Source organism: Peromyscus leucopus, chromosome 3 (assembly GCF_004664715.2).
Source record: "Peromyscus leucopus breed LL Stock chromosome 3, UCI_PerLeu_2.1, whole genome shotgun sequence".
Classification (NCBI taxonomy): Eukaryota; Metazoa; Chordata; class Mammalia; order Rodentia; family Cricetidae; genus Peromyscus; species Peromyscus leucopus.
The window spans coordinates 45896392-45916318 of NC_051065.1; the positions used below are offsets into that span (position 1 = coordinate 45896392).

The following is a 19927-nucleotide window of genomic DNA, read 5'->3' on the forward strand; positions in this document are numbered from 1 at the left end:
TTATATTCTGGTAAATATCCTTGAGCTCCAGTTTAGAACATTTAAAAATTTCCTGCAAGCAATCTAATTCTGTAGAGTTTGGCTTTAAAGATTTGTTGGGTGGGAGCAGAATAGCATTGAGCTCAAGGGTAATTTTTCTTTACTCATAAGTCAAAACACTTAGGATTACGCAGTTTCTTTTTCTTTTTTTTTTTTTTTTTTTTTTTTTTTTTCGAGACAGGGTTTCTCTTGTGTAGCTTTGCGCCTTTCTGAACTCACTTGGTAGCCAGCTGGCCTCGAACTCACGGAATCACCTGCCTGCTCCGCAGTTTCTTATCTATCAGGATCATTGTGTCTGATTTATGTGAGGTCCTTGATCCATTTAGATTTGAGTTTTGTGCAGGGTGGTAGGATTGGATCTATTTGGATTCTTCTACATAGAGCCATCCAGTTTGACTAGCACAATTTGTTGAAGATTCTATCTTTTTTTCCAGTGTATATTTCTGGCTTCTTTCTCAAAAATCACATGTCCATAGGTGTGTGGATTTATATCTGGGTCTTCTATTCAATTCCATTTATTAAGAAAACAAATAACCAAATTTTAAAAATGGGGTATAGATCTATACAGAGAATTCTCAAAAGGGGAAATTTAAATGGCTGAAAAACACTTAAAAAGAAATGTCCAGCATCTTTTATTATCAAATAAATGTAAATCAAAACTACTTTGAGATTTCATCTTACACCCAACAGAGATGCTAAGATCAATAAAACAAGTGACAGCTCATGCTGGTAAGGATGTAGAGAGGGGAACATTCATCCATTGCTGGTGGGACTGTGCATGTGTACAGCCACTATGGGAATCAGTGTGACAGTTTCCTCCAGAAGATGGTAATAGATATACCTCAAGATCTAGGTATACTACTTGTCTGAGGGTTTTTATTGCTCTAAAGAGACACCATGACCACAACAACTCTTATAAAGGAAAACATTTAATTAGAGGGGGACTTGTTCATAGTTTCAGGGGTTCAGTTCATTATCATTATGATGGGGCACTTAGCACATGTAGACAGATGGGGTACTGGAGCTGAAAGTGTTAATTCTTACAGGCAACAGGAAGTCAACTGAGACACTGAGTGGTATCCTGATCATAGGAAACCTCAAAGCCCATCCCCACAATGACACACTTCCTCCAACAAGGCTATACCCACTCCAACAAAGCCATACCTCCTAATAATGCTACTCTTTATGAAATTATGGGGACCAAATACATTCAAACTATCACACTACTCTTGTACATATACCTAATAGTCACTTTATCTTACCACAGAGATATTTGCTCAACTCTATTCACTGCTGTTCTATTCATAATAGCCAGAAATTGAAAATAATACAGATGTCCTTCAACAGAAGAATGATTCAAATGCAATGTGATATTTGTATACAATGATGTATTACTCAGCCATGACTCTTTTCTTTTTATTGGGTTGCCTTGTCTAGTCTTGATATGAGGGCTTTTGACTTGTCTTATTTTATCTTGTTTTACTCTACTTGACGGTTGTTTCTTAGAGGCCTGCTCCTTTCTGAAGGGAAATGGAGCAGGAGTGGATCTGGAGGAAAGGGGAGGTTGGGGGAGACTGGGAGGAGTGGAGGAAGGGGAAACTGTGGTCAGGATGTATTGTATGAGAGAAGAATCTATTTTCACTTTAAAAAAATGAAAACTTCAGGCAAATGAATTGAACCAGAAAAAAAATCATCCTGAGTGAGGTAACCCTAGACCCAGAAAGAGAAATGTATGTATTTGCTTATATGTGGATATTAGCTGTTAAATAAATGATAGCCAAATAATAATCCATAAAACTACATAGGTTTGGCATACAGTATTGAACTAAGGAAAGAGCTATATCTCCCTAGGAAAGGGAAATAAAATAGATGTTGTAGATGGATGGGAGGCTGGAACAAGAGGATCAAGTATGGAAGGGGAGCCAAGAGGGAGATGAGGAAGGAAATATCTTAAGAGAAAGTTGAAATTAAAGGCCTTTTGAGGCATAGTATGGGAACCTAATATAGTAGAAACTTCCTAGAATGTGTACATATATGAAGGTGATCTAAATGAAATTGCAAAATAATGGGGGATATAGCCCCAAATGGCCATTACTTGTCACCAAATGAAACTTCCAGTACCAGAAATGGTTTACATCTAATTGAGTTGTTGGCTAAAGTGTCAGGGACAAGGACAGAATCTCTAGTTAGTGGAAAAATACAGACCCCCAATAAGACAGGGAACTAGATCATCTTACAGTCAGGTTGCCTAGCAACAGGACATTGCAGTCAGAGCCCTTGACCCTCTCACCCTGTAAACATCCTATACAAACATCCTGTTAGCTTGCCCCACCTTATGCAGATGATAGCTTCTTGCTCCCCCCACCCTGCGGAACTATATAAACCTTTCTGGAAGAGAAATAAAGTGACACCTTGATCAGAACCTAGACTTGGTGTCTTTTTCTTTGTATCTCCTGTCCCTACATTCCCTCCTTAGGGTGGTCGAGAACCTGTTGAAGCCCTGCAGGCGGGGCACTAAAGAGGTATATAGAATTCCCCAAATAACCCAGGCTGTTGCCAAGACTATAGGTTGCTCTCCACAACTGACAGCAAGACCTCATTGCTGAAGACAACACCTACCACAACTCAGTGAACATGGAGAAGTTGAACTGGTATCTGTATAGACCATTCACTCCTACATTCTAGTATCTTTGGTACAGGAAAGTAGTCTGCATGCTACCAAAAGAGAGACATAAACACCAATCCAGCTTCAAATCTTTTGTACTACAATTATACCCTGTCTGCAAGATATTCAAGAGCAATAGTGGCACAAAGCTTGTGGGGGTAACCACCCAATATCTGATTTGAATGAAGGCCCACTCTACAAGGTGTAACAAACACCTACCAGTCACTGCTTGGGGAACCAAGAACCTGAGACTAGATGGCTGCGTAAAACCAAATACTGCTGGTTTTAAAAAATAAAAAGTATTAAGAAAATGATTCTGTTATACTCATAAGTCAGCATCTTGCTCAGCCATCATCAGAAAAGCTTGTTCTTGCAATCGATGGGAATAAATATGGAGACACACAGCCAGACATTATGCAGAGAGTGAGAGACCTTGGAACACTCAGATCTAGATGAAATGTCTCCTCCAAATCCCTCAGGGCTCAGGGAACTCTGCAGAAAAGAAGGCAGAAAGAATTTAAGAGTCAGTGTTTACACCAAGGAAACAAGGCCTTCTAAATCAACTTGATCAAAGCTAATATGAACTTTTAGAGACTGAAACGGCATGTACATAGATCTGTCTGAGGTCCTTCACTTATATATTATGTCTTTCAGGTTAGTGTTTTTATGGGATTCCTGAGTGTGTGAATCAGTGGGTCTCTGTTTCTTGTGTCTTTTCCTTAAGTTCTTTTCCTTCTGTTTGTTTTTGTCCTGTTCTGATATGTTAGGTTTGGGTTTGTATAATTATTTTATTATTATTCCTTAGAAGCTGTTTGTTTACTAATGAGAGACAGGAAGCGGGTGGGTATGGACGAGAGAGGATGTGGGGAGTGATAGAATTTCTAGCCACTCCCCCATGACCCTGCATGCATGGGCAAGACCCTTAGTCATTCCAGGTTCTACAAAATCCATGCGCTGCCTGGTCACATAATTTGCGTGCAGTGTGATCACATAATCTATGTGCATGTGTGGTGTAGCTACGTAAGCCCATGTGCGCATGTGTGGGGGTTCCATAAAAGCGGGTTCCACATGCCCCTCCCCCTTCTCCTCTCAGGACCATTTCCATAGGCCTAAGCATCCCATTCTGTTCCCCTTCCCCTAATAAACTCTTACAGTGGGCCTTGTTGTACCTCGTGGTTTTTCTGCAAGGTAAACAGCACAGCTTAATGAATAACATTGACAGGGAGGAACTAGGAGGAGTAGAGGGAGGGGAAAATCATGATCAGAATATATTATGTGAGAAAAAGAATCTATTTTCAACAAAAGGAAAAAAAAAATCCTTAGGAATCTGATGTCCAATGTCCAGTGAATTTTAAGGTTTTCCAGTCTCACTGGGGAGAATATACACTATTACTTTCCCCCTTTGAAACTGGATGAGTATTCTCTTCACTCTTTTATGCAGTCACCTTCCCCATCTTGGGCAGACTTCTACATCTGCGCTTTGAGCAACACTTTTCCAATGTGGAAGCTTCCTGGAACCTTCTGTCTGCTCACCCCTCTCTTTCCCACACTCTGCCCCACGCAATGCCCCTGCCTTATTCCCCCTGGGCTCACCTATGTCTCTTGAACTCAGGACATTTGCTTGTCTCTCCCTGGGGTGGAGTGGGGAGTTGCTTCTTTGTGCTATGGCCTGGAGATGCTTTAAAGGATCAGGGTTAGACCAGGTTAGACCAGGTATGCTGTCTAATAACTTGAAAATAGTTGACATATATTTTGTCTCATAGTTCATTTTGACTGGAAATAAAAAAGAATTTTTTTAATTAAAATATAAAATGAATATTGCTTTAATACTTAACTGACATTTGCAACTGATGTTTCACCACCATTATTTGACTTGTAGTAGCTTAGGAGGCCTAATGCTTAAATGTTAAGGAATTTCGTGAACTACTTGTTAAACTGTTGACAGCTTGAATCTAGCCTGATTGCAATATTCACAATATTTGCTAAAGCACAATATTCGCAATATTTACTAAATCGTTAAGTCCCATCAATTTTTCTTCTTTTTTAACCCCTCACCACACCCAGAGCTAGAATACTAATGCCATCTGGAATTTTTTCTCATTTCCCTGAAAGACATATTTTAATACTTCTTATAGTGTATTCCTCCCTCCTATTGACAATTTTTGGTATTTTAAATTTTGCATACCCAAGAAAAATTTATCAAGTGCTTTTGCAAGGTATTTTCATTGGACAACACTCTAGATTTGTAGATTCCCTCCTTACTTTAAAGTTGTTGTCTTTGACCTGGACTCTGGTGCCTTTATTCAACTGCACATACTGTGTCTTTTACTCCGTGGCTGCTTTTTCAGACTTCTTAACATTTTTCTGTCAGGGGGCACTTATGCATGATGATTGTGTATGAAGTCCAAAGGTCAACATTGGGTGTCTTCTTTAGTAGCTTTTTATCTTAGTTTTTGAGACAGAGTTTCTCATTGAATTTTGTGTCTCATTAGTTCGCCTAGATTGGCAAGTAAGTCCCAGGAATCATCCTGTCATGGCCTCCTCCTGGTGCTGAGATTATAGGCACACGCTGCCATACTCTACTTTCTTTATGTGGATTATGGGATCAAAGACAGATCTTCATGGAAGTACTTAGTAACTGAGACATCTCCCCATTCGCCTTCAGTCTGTTGTTGATAAGTTCTTATTTCTGGCTCGGTTGGCCTGGAACTTGTTAGGAACCTAAGCTAGTCTAAAATTTGCGATCTTCCTACCTTAGCCTCCATAGTGCTGGAATTACAGGGACACACTACCATGCCTTGCTCTTTGATATCTATTTGTTTATTTCATTTTAAAGTTGTTGAAACTAATTTCAGGTTCTTGTGCATGCTAAGGAGCCACTCTGCCTTGGGCGTGAGATCCATCCCCAAGCACAAGAGCTTTTTCTTCCTTGTTGATTTTAAGCAATGTGGCAGCTAGGAAGTAAAAAGTAATGAAAGGAAGGTGTTAGAGACAAAATATACTCTTTAAGTATCTGCTGCCATGGTCTGCTATGGTTCCCCTCCCCACATACACTTCAGAGTCCACTCAAGCTTTGAATCCATAAGTGGATTAAACCACTGCTTACATCAGAGCCCTCATGATCTATTCATCTTAAACACCTACTTATGTATAGTTTACTAATCTAAGCATCTCCTACTCTGAACAATTTGACACTCTTTTGAGACTCTCAATATTAGTTGGCCTGAAGTTGGCCTAAAATTCACCCATGTTCTATTCATTTTTTATAGTATTTTTATAGTATTTTTTCTACCCATCTTTATTCTAGATAATATTTATTACTTTATCTTTTTGTTCAAACTGAAAATCTAATATGCTGCTAATGAAATGTAATATACTTTCAAATCATATTCATTGCACTTTTTCATTTAAAGATATTTCAGTCTTTATTTTTCATATCTTATTAATTATTATATTTTCTTTTTCCATGTTGAATGTATAACACATATTAATATTTAATACCCCTACTAATAGGGGTATTGCTTCTGCCATATGTTTCATTCCTCAATCTGTCTCCATTAAGTGATTTTTCTCCTCTTTATGGACAATATTTCTTTTCTTATGTATTTTTATTAGATATCAAATATCTGAGTTCTATTCTGGTGGAGTATTTGCAGCCCTTTGAAAACCTCTGGATTGTGTTTGGTGGTGCAGTAATTATATAGAAACAGGCTGACATTTTCAAGTCTTGCTTTGAAGGTTTGTAAGTCATATCTAAAATAAAACCTTTCATACATGGCTAATTAGCCCCATGGCTGAAATAATATGCTTGTCAAGATTCTGTTTAGTACCAGCTGAATGAGATCTTTCTATTCTGGTGAATTTGGAGTAGTCTGCCTACTTACTCTTAGAGGTTGCCCCAGCTATAAAAGTGTCTTCACATGCGTTTGTTTCTTAGAACAGGTGACAACTCTACTCAGGCGTAACTAGGATTCTTAACTTCAGTGAAAAGACTTTCAGGATGAGCCAGTATAGAACAGAGATAGAGTTTATAAGAATTTTTAAGTAGATTATAAACATGAATATTGAGAATTTGAAAAGAGGCTCCGGAAAAGTAAGGCACGTTCCAGAGCCGGGTGCGAGTTTCTTAGAGAGTCTTACCATATTGTCTTCACATTGGCCATAAGTACTATTTTGTTAGATTTTGAGGCTGTTAGAGACCTATTTCTAGGGAAAATAAATGATTACTGGGTGGTTCCAGGGCTGTACCAACAAGGCTGCAATTGATGGGGTAAATGTTTAGGCCACAGGGATGCACAAAGTTAATGTTCAGTCTTGCTTGAGACTCCCAGAAACTATGAGACAGGAAAAAGGCCCTACCCAAGTCACATATATTCATGCTGTCAGCCTGGGTCACTGCTATTTTAGCATAACATTTATGTATGAAATGAATGCTTTATGTGAGCCACCTTCACAGCAAATGCTGCTGGTGCTGGAACTCTTGCTTCTCAGCCGGTTCCCTAGTGAGGGGCTTATGTCTTCCTACTTTTCCCTGTCTTCCTAGCCTACCTCATACTGTGTTTGGTTTGGATTTCTCTTTATGTATTGCTGCCTAAGAAAACACTTCATAGCTTTGGGCTAGGGCCATCAAGGTCTCTGTTCATTTCTGTCAGGGATCACTGTCTGTACCACCTGCTATCCAAGGCCTAGAAACCATCCTGATGGCCACTTTGAAGCCTTCTAAAGCTTCTAGAAGCTGCCTGTCATCCTTGACTCATACCTGTTTCCTGTTTTCAAAGCCAGTGGTAACAATCTAACAATCCCTTACCCCTTGTCCTTGGCTGCATTTCATTTTCTTCTGCTTTCCTTAACCATGTTCAAGAACTATTGTGAGTACATTGAACACACTAGAAAATTCTGGATACACTCCCTTATTCAAGATTTTCCAATAAGAAATCTTAATTTCTCCTTTGACAAAGAGGTAAACAAGCGTTGTGTAGGTTATTGAGGTTTAGGGTGTGGACATCATTGGGAGGCCATAATTTCACTCACCACATGCATGTCTGCTTTCCAGGTTCTAGCCAGTGTGACATGTCAGGGACACAAGATCTTGTTTCCCTACACAGATAATAATCACAATTCTCTTCTGCTGTCAGGATTGAGTTTCTAGTTTTGCTCTCTCCATCTCTCTCCATCTCTCTCTCTCTCTCTCTCTCTCTCTCTCTCTCTCTCTCTCAACCCTTTATCTGATTAGGACTCACATATGCAAAGAGAAGGACATTATTATAGTCTATTTTGTGGTGCTGTAATGGACCTCCACCAAACTGGTACTTTATAATGAGCAGAAATTTATTTGTTTATTATTCCAGAGGCTGCAATGTCCAAGAGCAAGGGCCTGATATCTAGAAAAAGACTTTTTGTTATACTATTTTATGATAGAAATGCAAGGAGAAAAGTAGGAATAAAAAGGAATAAAAAGAAGGACAATAAGAAATAGGGAAGGAGAGAGGGAGGAGGAGAGAAATCGGGAGAGAAGAGACAGAAGAAATGAGAAAAGATAGAGAGAGGGAAAAGAAGAAGAAGGGGGAAAGAGAGAGGAAGGGAGGGAGGCAGGGAAAGTGTGTGTGTGTGTGTGTGTGTGTGTGTGTGTGTGTGTGAGAGAGAGAGAGAGAGAGAGAGAGAGAGAGAGAAAACATGCCAAGCTTATCATTTTAAGGAACTCACTCCCACTATAACAGGATTAATTCATTCTTAAGAGCCAAGCCTTCATGGTCTAATCACACTTGAAGGTTATTATCGCTGTTGGAATAGTGATTAAGTTTTCAATACATATGCCTTGGAGAACATGTGCAAGCCACAACAGGAAACTCAAACACGTGACTTTGACTGGCTCTCTGCCCCTTTCCATAAGCTGTAGTCATTTTTAACTCTTGTAGAGGAACAAAGAACCTTCACAAGTGTCTTCCAAGTTTATTATATAGACATAAAAGTTTATAAATGATAAAGAAGTGGTGACTAATATAATCATTCTCTTCATGTGATTCATTAAGAATCAAGTCTAGGATAGTCTGTGTGGCGGGAGGGGGGGAGCCCAAGAAAGTAACAAAAGGATTTGATAGGAGGTTTACCAGAGAAATGGGCCCCCACCTACAAATGCCTTAGCAGGTTAAGGAAAGAGGCAGCCACAGGTCAAGCCAGCCTCTGATTACCTGGTCTAGTGAACACCTCATCAGGGCTATATGTGGCCAGATCCTTCCCTTTCAAAGATCTGCAGTCACAGAGCCCAGAGTTCACATCCCCACCAACAGATGAATGCCTTGAATGACTGAATGAATAAGCAGTGTTGCAGATGGTGATGGAGAAGGAAAAGAGCTTTTTTTTTTTTTTTTTTTTTTTTTCCTCTAAGGCATCAGCCATATGGAAGGAACTTCAAGCTAGAATTGTGATAATGATCAGGATTTAGGAGCCAGCTGGTTATTCTGATCTGACTGATATGCCTCCTCACCCCCAATCTGCTATTTCACACTGAAGGAGGAAGACTGTGTTGTTTCTACACTTGGCAGTGAGACTGAGCCAGTATGACCAATGGATTACGTCAGGTCTCATGGGCTGGGATGGCAGCTACATCTGCCAGCCTAATGAAAATACGATGCAGTCCCACTGAAAACAGGAGTAAGGAATTCACTTTTCTCTGCTGACACTGCCTACCTCCCCTCTTCTCTGTGCTTACTTCTCACGCAAGGGCCCTCCCACCACCCTGCTGCTCCCCCTTGAAAAAAAATCAATCCAGGAACAAAGAAGAGTGACTGAAGAATGTACGTGTGTTTGCTACCTTGGGTCCAGTCCCCCAAATCCTGGCTTGATATATTCTATCAAGAGATGTATAGAAACTGAGACTGAGCAATTTTCCAGCAGCATTGGCTTCCTGCGTTGCCTATAGCTATTTTTTCATCATGTTTCTGAGTGTTTATTGCATGCACACTATGTGTATCACTTGCTTTCTCGGTAAAATAAATGTTGTAAGAGGGTTAATTAGACTTAGGAAAGATGGAAAATAACAACCAAACGAAGCATGCCCTTCACAAACACGGTGCACTCAGATGTAAACAAATGGAAAGTGCTGCAATTGAAGCCATCAGAAGGAAGAGCTCCAATATTAATTAAGCTGTGCTTTTACAGCAACAGCATCAACAACAAATGCATTAGGTCACCAGCCCCGATGAAGCGGTGAAGCACTTCCAACACCTCATTTGCTTCAGACTCCACCTCCCTGGTTGGCCATGTCTACTGTTTCCTTTTCCAGGTCCTCACTTTAAACCAGCCGCCCACATCTAAGATTGAATAATTGTTTTATAAACGAATGCTTCAGAGAACAAAGAACAGCATAAGTGAGGTTCTAAGGGGCCAGTTGGCTGTCCTCCAAGAATCTTGGGGTGTTATGTCTCATCCCAGTGGAATGAAGCTCCACCAACTGCCTTTTAAACATTCCCTCTCTGCTCAGTGTCATTATACTTCTTGCGTCTCTGTCATCTTCAGCTCCTACCTGCCAAATCTTCCTCTTGTGAATCTTCCAGTCTTGACTACTTGCTTGACTTTAAAGGCAATATTTGTAAGAGTGCTCGCTCTGTACCAGGCACAACACATCTTTGAGCCACTTGTCATTTATTGGTGTTGTAGTCCTTCTCATTGGGTATTATTTGTCACATCTAAAAACGCAAGACAAGTAAGGATCAGAATTAGCACAGGCTTCCTACACAGCCAAAGGAAAGAATTCTAGTACTGACCTAGACCCATTGAATTCCAAGGCGTTGTGAGATGAGTTCTCTGTCTCATGTTATAACTAAAGGGGAAAAAATAGATCTAGATGGGCCTTTGGAGGCACTGGGAACACAGAGCCCAGCTTTGATCCCTTCAGTAGTTAATTCTGCCAGTCCAGGTCTCTAATCCTACCTTCCGGGGATGAAGAGGATGTGGTCACTCCCCCTGTTGGCTGTCATAGCAGCATCCTTTACTCAGAACTACACTTTTCTCCTTTGAAAATTCTAGAGACCTAAATCTCTTGAGCTGCTGTCTGCTTTCATGTCCCTCCTTTCGAGCCATCCAGGTGATATGTTCTGACACTGACCAAAATTCCCTTTCATTATCCTAGTAGCACTAGGTACTCTGATAGTCAAAGACACCCCGGATGTCTCCAGGAGGACCGAGAGGGAGAGTTTGTTTGCAGGTAAATAATGAATCATTAACTATATTTACATACCAGAACATCAGCGGGATTGCAATAATGCTAACAAGTGCCGAGCACAGCTGGTTCCCAGGGAGGGTGGGGATGATTCACCACCTGCTTCAGAAAGCCCAGCCTCATTTCCTCCCCAGCTCAAGGGGATTTCAACCTCCACTCTGGCAGCCGGTCTTAAGGTGGGAGGGGACTGTGCATCTCTGGCCTAGAAGAGGAAGTGCGGAGCAGACAAGCCTAGGCAGAGACCATCTTGAACTATGCTCTACTCTCTCCTTGCCTTTCTCCTGGGCGCTTTTTTGGGTGGGTGCTCTCCCCCCTGGAAAGCCTCCCTTCAAATCTTTGCTCCCATCCCAATACCTTTAACCTGGAGTCTTTACTGCTAGCTTGTCTCTCTTGACCGCACCCCCCCCCATTACCAAGATATGCATTGGTCTTTCACCCATTTGCAGGATCGGCTCTCAGTTTCATACCATTTACAATGGGCTGGGATCTCCTTGTCTCCCACTGCCCTGGAACATTTTTCATCCTTAGCTCTTCCAGAGCATTGCTCCCTGGGATTGATGCCGTGTGCCAGAGGCACAAGAAAATAAAGGTGTAGCACTTTCACTAACTAGGGGGCTTCTTCTCTAAAGAACTCTTTCTCTTTTTTGCAGGTGTCAGTACTCAGAGAATCCACCAATGGCCAGCTGTCAGGGTGCAGCCTGTGGGCAGTTCACTCTCTCTGGAGTGTACCATAACAGGGAAATCAAACCCCAACCTCTACTGGTACTGGCAGGCCACAGGAGGGACCCTCCAGCAGCTCTTCTACTCTGTTAGTGTTGGTGAGGTAGAATCGGTGATGTCTCGGAACCTCTCAGCCTCCAGGCCCAAGGATGGCCAGTTCACCCTGAGCTCTAAGAAGCTGCTCCTCAGTCACTCTGGCTTCTACTTCTGTGCTTGGAGTCTCACACTGAGAGGGGTGGGGCAGGCATCTGTGCAAAAACCACACCCTTTCCTTAGTCCTACCACCCTCACTAGGAGCCCTCGCTAGGGATGGGTGGAGGGGGGTTGTGACTGAGTTTCTGGCTGCCAGCCAAGTTGAAGTCTAGAAAACAACGTGATTCAAGTCAGAGTTCTTCGAAGAAATTTATTAAATTCCCTATTCCATGACTCCCATGTGTAGAACCTGTGAGTTGCCTACACATAGTAAAGTTTCCAGTTTATGGGTATCTGGTAGTAGGATATCATATGTCAGTCCTCAAAGCATGCTACTCTCCTCTAATACCTTACACTTGTCCAAAATCCCAATTGAGCTGCACTGGGCATACTCATGGACATATGTGGCCAAGAGAAGTGGGATCTACCTGTAGCTGTATGTGATGCCAAGTAGGGGAGTGGGTAGGGGAATGCCAACTCATGTAGCTCAATTAGTTAATTTCACCTCTGAGAGTCTCTCCATCTTTCTGCTGAGGCTAGAACGTTTACAGATGCTTGGACCTGAGACATTAATCAGGGAGGAGCAAGATGTCATCAGACAGGTATGCAGGATAGAAATTAATACAGGGAGGTTCTCAGCATGCCGACTAAGGCCAAATGTACATGTACAGAAAATGTTCATTCAGGAATTATGACTGCTGTTTTTGTTGTTTTGTTTTGAGACAAATTCTACTGTGTAGTCAAAGCTTGCCTCAAATTTGAAGCAACCCTCCTGCCTCAGCCTCGCAAGCTGTGCCACCAGGTCCAGAATGGTCTTGTTGTCATTTAAACTTCCCAGTTCTCTGTCTCTCATCTCTTCTTTTGTACCGAAGCAGGGATGAGACCGACAGATGGTGGCATAAGAAATACAGGAGGCTGAGGATAAAGAGGAGGACCATGCTTGATAGAAAAGGTTTAAAAAGAAATAGTGACTTGAATGGAAATGAAGAAGAGAAAAAGACTGATGTGAGTGGTTAGAAAGAGATACACTGGTTACCTTGACAACTGAGATTCTTTTAACCCTCGGTCCTCTCTAGACCATATTCATAACAAGGAATTTTCCGTCAATGTCTCTTTTCTTCCACAAGAGGGCACAAGAACTCTTAAAATCCTCTGCTCCTGGCATCACACACATACATATCTAGGATGATTCTGACCTATGTTTATTTTCAATATGATTTAATGTACAGAGAAAAAAATCAAAAGAGAGATGCTAAGTGATCAACAGAACACGTGACAATGCCCAACTCTATCACACTTGAAGGATGACTTCTGTGCAAAGGAGCTAGGAGACAGAGAGATGTCATGAAGATGAAAACAATGACATATTAAAGATGGAACCAGGCAAAGCCACAAGTAACACATTTGGCTTCAAGTCTAGATTTCCTAGTTGCTAAGACTTCAGTGAAGTTATGCAGTCTCTCTAGATCTTATTTCCTTCACCAGTAAATGTTGCCTCTGCAGATTGTTAGGTAGTAAGTGAGATTATATTTTTCCAAGTACTATTACAAAGACTAATTTTTGGCAGGTGTCTTTTTCTTCTCTCGAAGCTTACAAAGTATTTTGATTGCAGCTCCTCCAAATCATCTCATTTTTAAACATTTAAACAGAAAATATGTAACAAACATTAGGATGCTAAATACACTTGTGTGGCAAACCCATGCCAATTGTACCACATACTGGGTCTACTCTAAATTGATCCTCCATCTTTCTTGTTGGCATGCTACGCTGCCTCAGGATCTGTCTTCAAAGAGAAACATCACAGGTGTTGCTGTTAATTGGGTGGCATAAGTGAAACACTTTAAACAGAGGTTTCATTTCTGTATAGCTCTGTAGATAAAGGCTAGAAAACTTACTTTAAAAGGAGAAACAATTTTAGCTAGATTTAATACCATTTCATTCCAAATGCATGGGTTGTCTGAATAGAAACACAGAAGTCTCAGTGAATTTAAGATCCAGAAAGTAGTGAGGGAGAAAAAAGTCATGATGGTGGCCGTGAGTAACCTAGCACATCCGTAGACCACAAGAGGTTGTTTAAGCTGGGCTCTTCTGACTTCCCATGGGAGACCTTGATTTGGGGGACCTGGGGATGTGGGGTGGCTTGGGAAAGAGGTCTGGGGGTGGGAGAGGGAGGGGGGTCTGTGAATAGCATGTGGAGTGAGTAGAAAATTTCTTAGTAAAGAAAAATGAAAGGAAAAAAATAATTAAAGGAGAAAAAAAAAGGAGGCCTTGAAAACCAGGTATTATAAACACTAGAACAAGTTAGCATCCTGCATTTAGTTTCCGGCTCCTATTCGTGCATAAGGATCCTATTGCTGTAACTGTTTCCATAACACCCAGAACCCACAACCCCAGTCACTGTAACTACAGAGGAAATGGGAAGGCAGTTCAGGACAGCATATCCTAATCATAGGTGCCACCCCCTGCCAACATCAATCTCATGCTTCCTGGCTAGATGTGGCTATTTTCTAGAGAACCACAGGGACTCCGATTTTGACTCTGACTTTATAGGTGTGCTAACATAACTATCTCTCACTCACACGATTTTCACACATGCGTTACTGAGGACCATGGAAGTCAGAGAGATTGCCCTCAGGGATCTCAGCCATCATGGGAGTGATGTGGCGACACCCTGGGGCCTCTTGACCTCTTTAGGAAGGTAGAGAAAGGCCCCACCTTGGGAAGCAACTGACTCTATAAGACTGGGCTACTTCATATGATTTTCCAGGACTGATTTATGTTGAGTATGAGGTGGGCAATTAATAGACTGCTATAGAGTAGGATTGGTTTGTGTGGATCTTGAGACTGACTTCCCACTCCCACCTTTGAGAGTTTCTGAAGGTCTGGCTTTCTGTTCTTTCCTGTATGGTTTGTAGTTCTCTTCCTCATCTTACCCATATGGGACGGGAAATCTAAAACACATGGACCTTTCAGGCTTTATTCACAGAGGATATATATACCTCAGTAAAAGTCAGCCAGTGCAACCCAGACAGCAGTTCACATGTCAAGAGAATATCCATTTTGCATTCTGTTTATTATTTAGTCTCTGTTCCCATGACTCATTACTTAAATGGACTCTCATCACATTAGTAGAAGGAAATGGAAGATACATGTGAAGAGAAGTTGGAGGGAGTGTGGGGACAGGTGGGAAGAGGGAGTGTCGGAGAGATGTGGGACCAGAGGAACCCCAATGAGGTCAGAGCAGTTATCACAGCTGTCTCCAAGGTGCATACTGTAGGCTTCTGTTTCCTGTGTGACCTCCAGCAGGTGTGAGAGAGGTTAGGTGGGGGGCTTGAGCTGAGATATATGGATTCCCCTTTAGAGACCCTCCTTGCCCATCTTGTTCTTCCTCACTGTCATGGTGATAGCTAGAGGCCAATGTAGAAAGAACTGCACAAGAAGGGCTTGGGGGCAGGATGTGGCAAGTGTGGTTCCCAAAGTGCTCAGAATGTGGGTGAGGGGAGGAACTTTCACAGGCACCCAAGATGTGGGACCCGGTAAATGTCAAACCACATCCTGTTGTGACTCTCTGCGATGGAGCTAGGGCAGGTGGCTGTTCTTACTTGGTGCTGATGTTACTTAGAGATAAACAGCCTGGTATCCAGAACTGGGCTGAGATACTTCCATGTCTTCCCCCATTGTCTGCAGTAACCTAAAAGACTCCAGCATGCATCTCTTCACTTGCTGATGTTTGATGCAAAACCATTCTTCTTATCACTGTTTTTTTTTTAAATTTCATTCATGGTCCTATATATCTTTCCTGGAAGAGGTCAAGGAAGCAGGTGTTAGGGATCCCAATGTGCCTAATAAACTGTGGGACTCAAGATCAGCAGTGTCCCTTTTCAGGTCAGGTATCTTGTAAGACATGTCTTAGATGTGTGTGTCTGGAGCTGGGAAGAACTTAAATTTCCCCAGTTACCATCTCTCAATGCTACAAGGACTGCAGAATTTTAACCACCAAACCAAGTAGATACTAAGACTCCTCATGGAGCACCCTGATTCAGGGAGATTGAGGGGGTCTGGAAGGCTGGAGGTGATAAATGAATAGTCTAGCACCCTGAGATTGGGGATGAAGGAGGGTGAAGAGTTGATTCTCTGAGTTTTAGCCAATCCTGGACTCCAGGCAGAGTTCAGAGAATGTGTGCTCCATATCAAGCTGAGATCTTGCTGTGATTTTGTGAATCACTTGTACAAGAATAAAGAAGGCAGTTTGAGATAGTGTGAGGATGGAAGGATAAATATAATGAACTACAGAATTAGAATCATATAGAAGCTAGAAAAGTTGGAGATGCACTGGAGAAATGTGACAAAATTAAAGTACTTTTTGTTCTCTCCTACACCCTCAAAGATAGAAAAGCAACGGTTTGCACACAGGAGCAGCACATGTGTGAAAGAACTAGAATTTTGAGTCACAAGTGATCTCTGAGTCAATGGCAGGATGTAGATTAAAAAAACAACTGAAAAGTTACCCCCACACAAATGACACCTAAGACCTTAAAAACAAGGGGTATAACTAGGTCCCTCTTCACCCTATGTAGGTCAGAACCCACCTGGTGTTGAGTCCTTCTGAAGGCAGTGCTTTCAGAAGGATAGAAGGATACAACTGAGCTGAAATCTTTTTATAAGAAAGTATCTGATGTGTGAGGTGCTGAATGCCCAGAACTGTGTATTTGAAGGGAAAAAATGAGAAAACTGGCAACATTGAGCATTGGAAAAGATATTTAGGTGAACATAAATTCCAGCACTTGATAGTTATCGACCCTGTGCTAAAAACTGAAACATGGCATGGACTGAGTAAGTGGTTGTGATTGAGTGAGTCTACTTAACACAAAGGGAAGCCAAATCTTTGGTGGCCACCTACGTAAAGTCCCATAGGTGGGAAAATGCAGGAATAAAGCCCGAATCCAGAGCCGGCGGTGGTGGCGCACGCCTTTAATCCCATCACTTGGGAGGCAGAGCCAGGCGGATCTCTGAGTTCGAGGCCAGCCCGGGCTACTAAGTGAGTCCCAGGAAAGGCACAAAGCTACACAGAGAAACCCTGTCTCGAAAAACCAAAAAAAAAAAAGCCCGAATCCAGATCTTTTTGGCTTTAAAGTCTATGTTCATTGCAGTCACAGTTTTTAAAGCGAAGATTATTCTCGCTCATAGGTTTGTGTAGTACTCTCCAAGAGTTCCAACTGCCTTCTGAAGCCCTCTCAGGGGGACAGAACTATAACCTGAGCAAAGTATGCATGGATACTCAAATAGGTAGGAGGAATTCTTTGTAGAGATGCCTAGTGGCTGAAGGACTTATTCAGACAAGTGGGAAGAGTAGGAGGGTTCAACACTGTATTGTTTTTTTTAACATGCAGAGGGTCTGTAAGACCAAGGTCCAATTAAGACCAACCGATCACATAGTGAATGTGTAGAGCTGTAAATGCTCATGTGTCCGGAGACTTGGAGCTGACGTCACCGTTTCCAAACCCATCACTTATCTAGAACAATGAGTCTGGTTAGAACACGGTGGGTGGCTGTGCTTATGGCATCAAGACACTGTGACATTCATAGATAAGAGCTGGCATCCGTTTTCTAAAAGTCCCATGAAACTTTGGAAACAGACACAATAGGTGGCCCATTTCAACTCTGTTTGCTGACCAACAGATGGTGTTTACTCTTCTCTGAGATACTTACCCCCCACCCCCACCCAGCAGCCATCTTCGACTTCAGAAAATATCTACAGAAGATGAAAAGACCGTGGATAGGGAGAAAATAAACATGTAGCTGGGACTTAGGTGATGGGAATAGTTACATGAATATATCTTGCCTGTTGGAAGGAGATATTTCAGGTAAGATCTAACATTGCCAAAGTAAATCTTAAAGAGAGGCAAAGTGGTTGAAAATGAGGGGATTTTTGATCTGCAAATATACAGGTTAGAAAAGGCTTTCAGAGGGAGGGGGAAATATATAACAAACCTAACACTATGACATGTTTTGTGGTTGGGTCCAGATTTCCTGAGCAAGCTGTTCTAGAACTGACTTAGGGGTTCTAGCCATTCTTCTACTCCCCAACACTCTAAGTAGAACCGACTAGCCATGGCTACATTTGTGTTTTAATACAGAACTTCAGCAGAGGACTCTAAGACCCAATCCTCCACTCCCACATCTATACCTCATAAATAACTCTTATATAGGACATGTAGGACCATGCATCACACAGTTCTCTCTGGACCACTACAAAGAAGAAAAATGGGGAAATGGCTCAAAATAAGACATGGAGTTGTTAGTGTCTTTTTCTCCTTCCTCCCTAATTGCTTTTTTTTTTTTTTTTTTTTTTAGTTTTGGTGCCTGTCCTGGATTCCACTCTGTAGACCAGGCTGGCCTCTAACTCACAGAGATCCACCCGGTTCTGCCTCCTGAGTGCTGAGTGCTGGGATTAAAGGTGTGCTTCACCGCCACCCGACCCTAATTGCTTTCTTTAGGAAAGAACAAACCTTTGTCTCCCAGATGATCCTACAGACTCCTGAAGCATCTCCAGTCCTCACGCTTACATAGCCCAGCACTGAGTACTGTAGTGGGAAGATCTCCAAGGATACTGGTGCCAATTGGAAAATTCCTCTGGGCAAATGGAGTTGACTCCAGTGCCATCCACGCAGGAATCCTTTTGCCTTCCAGGAAATTATCACTATCACATGATTACTAGATGTCTCCTTAACCTTCATAATTCACAGATCGATAAAGGTTATGAGTTAGTTCCTCTCTGAGAGTTCTATCTATAAGGAACTCAGCGGTGTCTCACAGCATTGTGAGAACTTGGGAACCTTCAGGAGTTTTTTCAGAGAATGTTTTATGTGAGTCTCTTCAGCCAGTAAGCATGCTTTGCCTCGGCACTGGTGACATTTTAGAGTTTGCTGTGGGCCCTGTCATACATTTTGCCTATCTTACTGACACAAGTTATATCAGACCTGAGTCTAGAACAAGTGGACCTATTCAGATAAATGAAGAATCTCTCTGGTGTTTCTCTTTGCAAAAATAACTCAGGACCAAACTGATGTTTCAGAACCTCCACCCTGAGATGTCCTGCGCTCTGGTCTTATGAGAACAGTCACACTTCACTCTCTGTGTCCTGGAATCACACCTCTTCAGTAGCCTCTTGTGCTCACTCGTTTCAGATCCGACGACAAACATTATAAATAGCCCTAGCTCCACCATTTTTTGCTCGGCTTACCCTCAGGGAGAATGGAAAGGACCCCTGGATTGGTCCAAAAGGATCCACTTTGATTCTAGAGAAAGAGGCTGAGGCTCTGAGTGCTGGGAGTGTTGTGAATTGTGTCCTTTGGGACAGACAGGGAAACTGCAGTTAAGACTTGGAGAGAGATTTGGAGGCTTCCCTCCACCCTGCAAAGTGTTGGATGGGGTTGAGGTAGAGTCTGTAACTTCTCCTCTGTTATGCCCCCTGGACTGAGAGGGTTGAGCTACTTCTGGCCGTGTGTCTTCCAGAGGAAAGGCCTGTTGGCAAACTCTCCTCCTCCAGCCTCCCACCTCTTGCTGTGCCTGCTTTCTGCACCCAACAGCAAAGAGATGCCAAGCCTTCAGACCCAGTTATCTTCCACACGGAGCAATCCTCTCCCCACCTCCACTCGGGTCCTAGTGCTAAAGGTGCTTAGTCTGTCACAGATCTGCTTATTCACACCCTATTCTCTAACATCCCTCCCTACTCTAATCTCCCTGGTCCACACAACGACTCCAGTTTCTCCAAAGCATTTGCTTGCATCTCTCATGTACTTATCTTCCCACCCCCACATGAGAATGGAAACACCATATGTGCTTATTACCTCCATGGGTCTAGGGAGTGGAAGGCATCTTTTGTGAATGCAGGTGTAGGGTTTAAAATCCATCCCCACTGTTATTATATATTTTAGCCATCATCAAAACAACTACAGTAAAAATATACACAAGTGACAAAGATAATTACCCACAGAAAACCAAAACCACAAAGCTGTGGAGTAATTGGAGGCATCTATAAAGTTACCATTTATAGATGTAACTATAATGTTACAATCTCCTAGGCCAGGGCT

At 42.2% G+C, this 19927-nt stretch overlaps 1 gene segment (V, D, J or C); it reads left to right on the top strand.

Moving 5' to 3' along the window:
* Window positions 1-11098: 11098 nt before the first annotated feature.
* LOC119087691 lies at window positions 11099-11949 on the top strand. The segment is given in 2 exon segments: window positions 11099-11219; window positions 11573-11949. Coding segments are annotated over 2 exon segments (420 nt in total).
* The last annotated feature ends 7978 nt before the right edge of the window (window positions 11950-19927 follow it).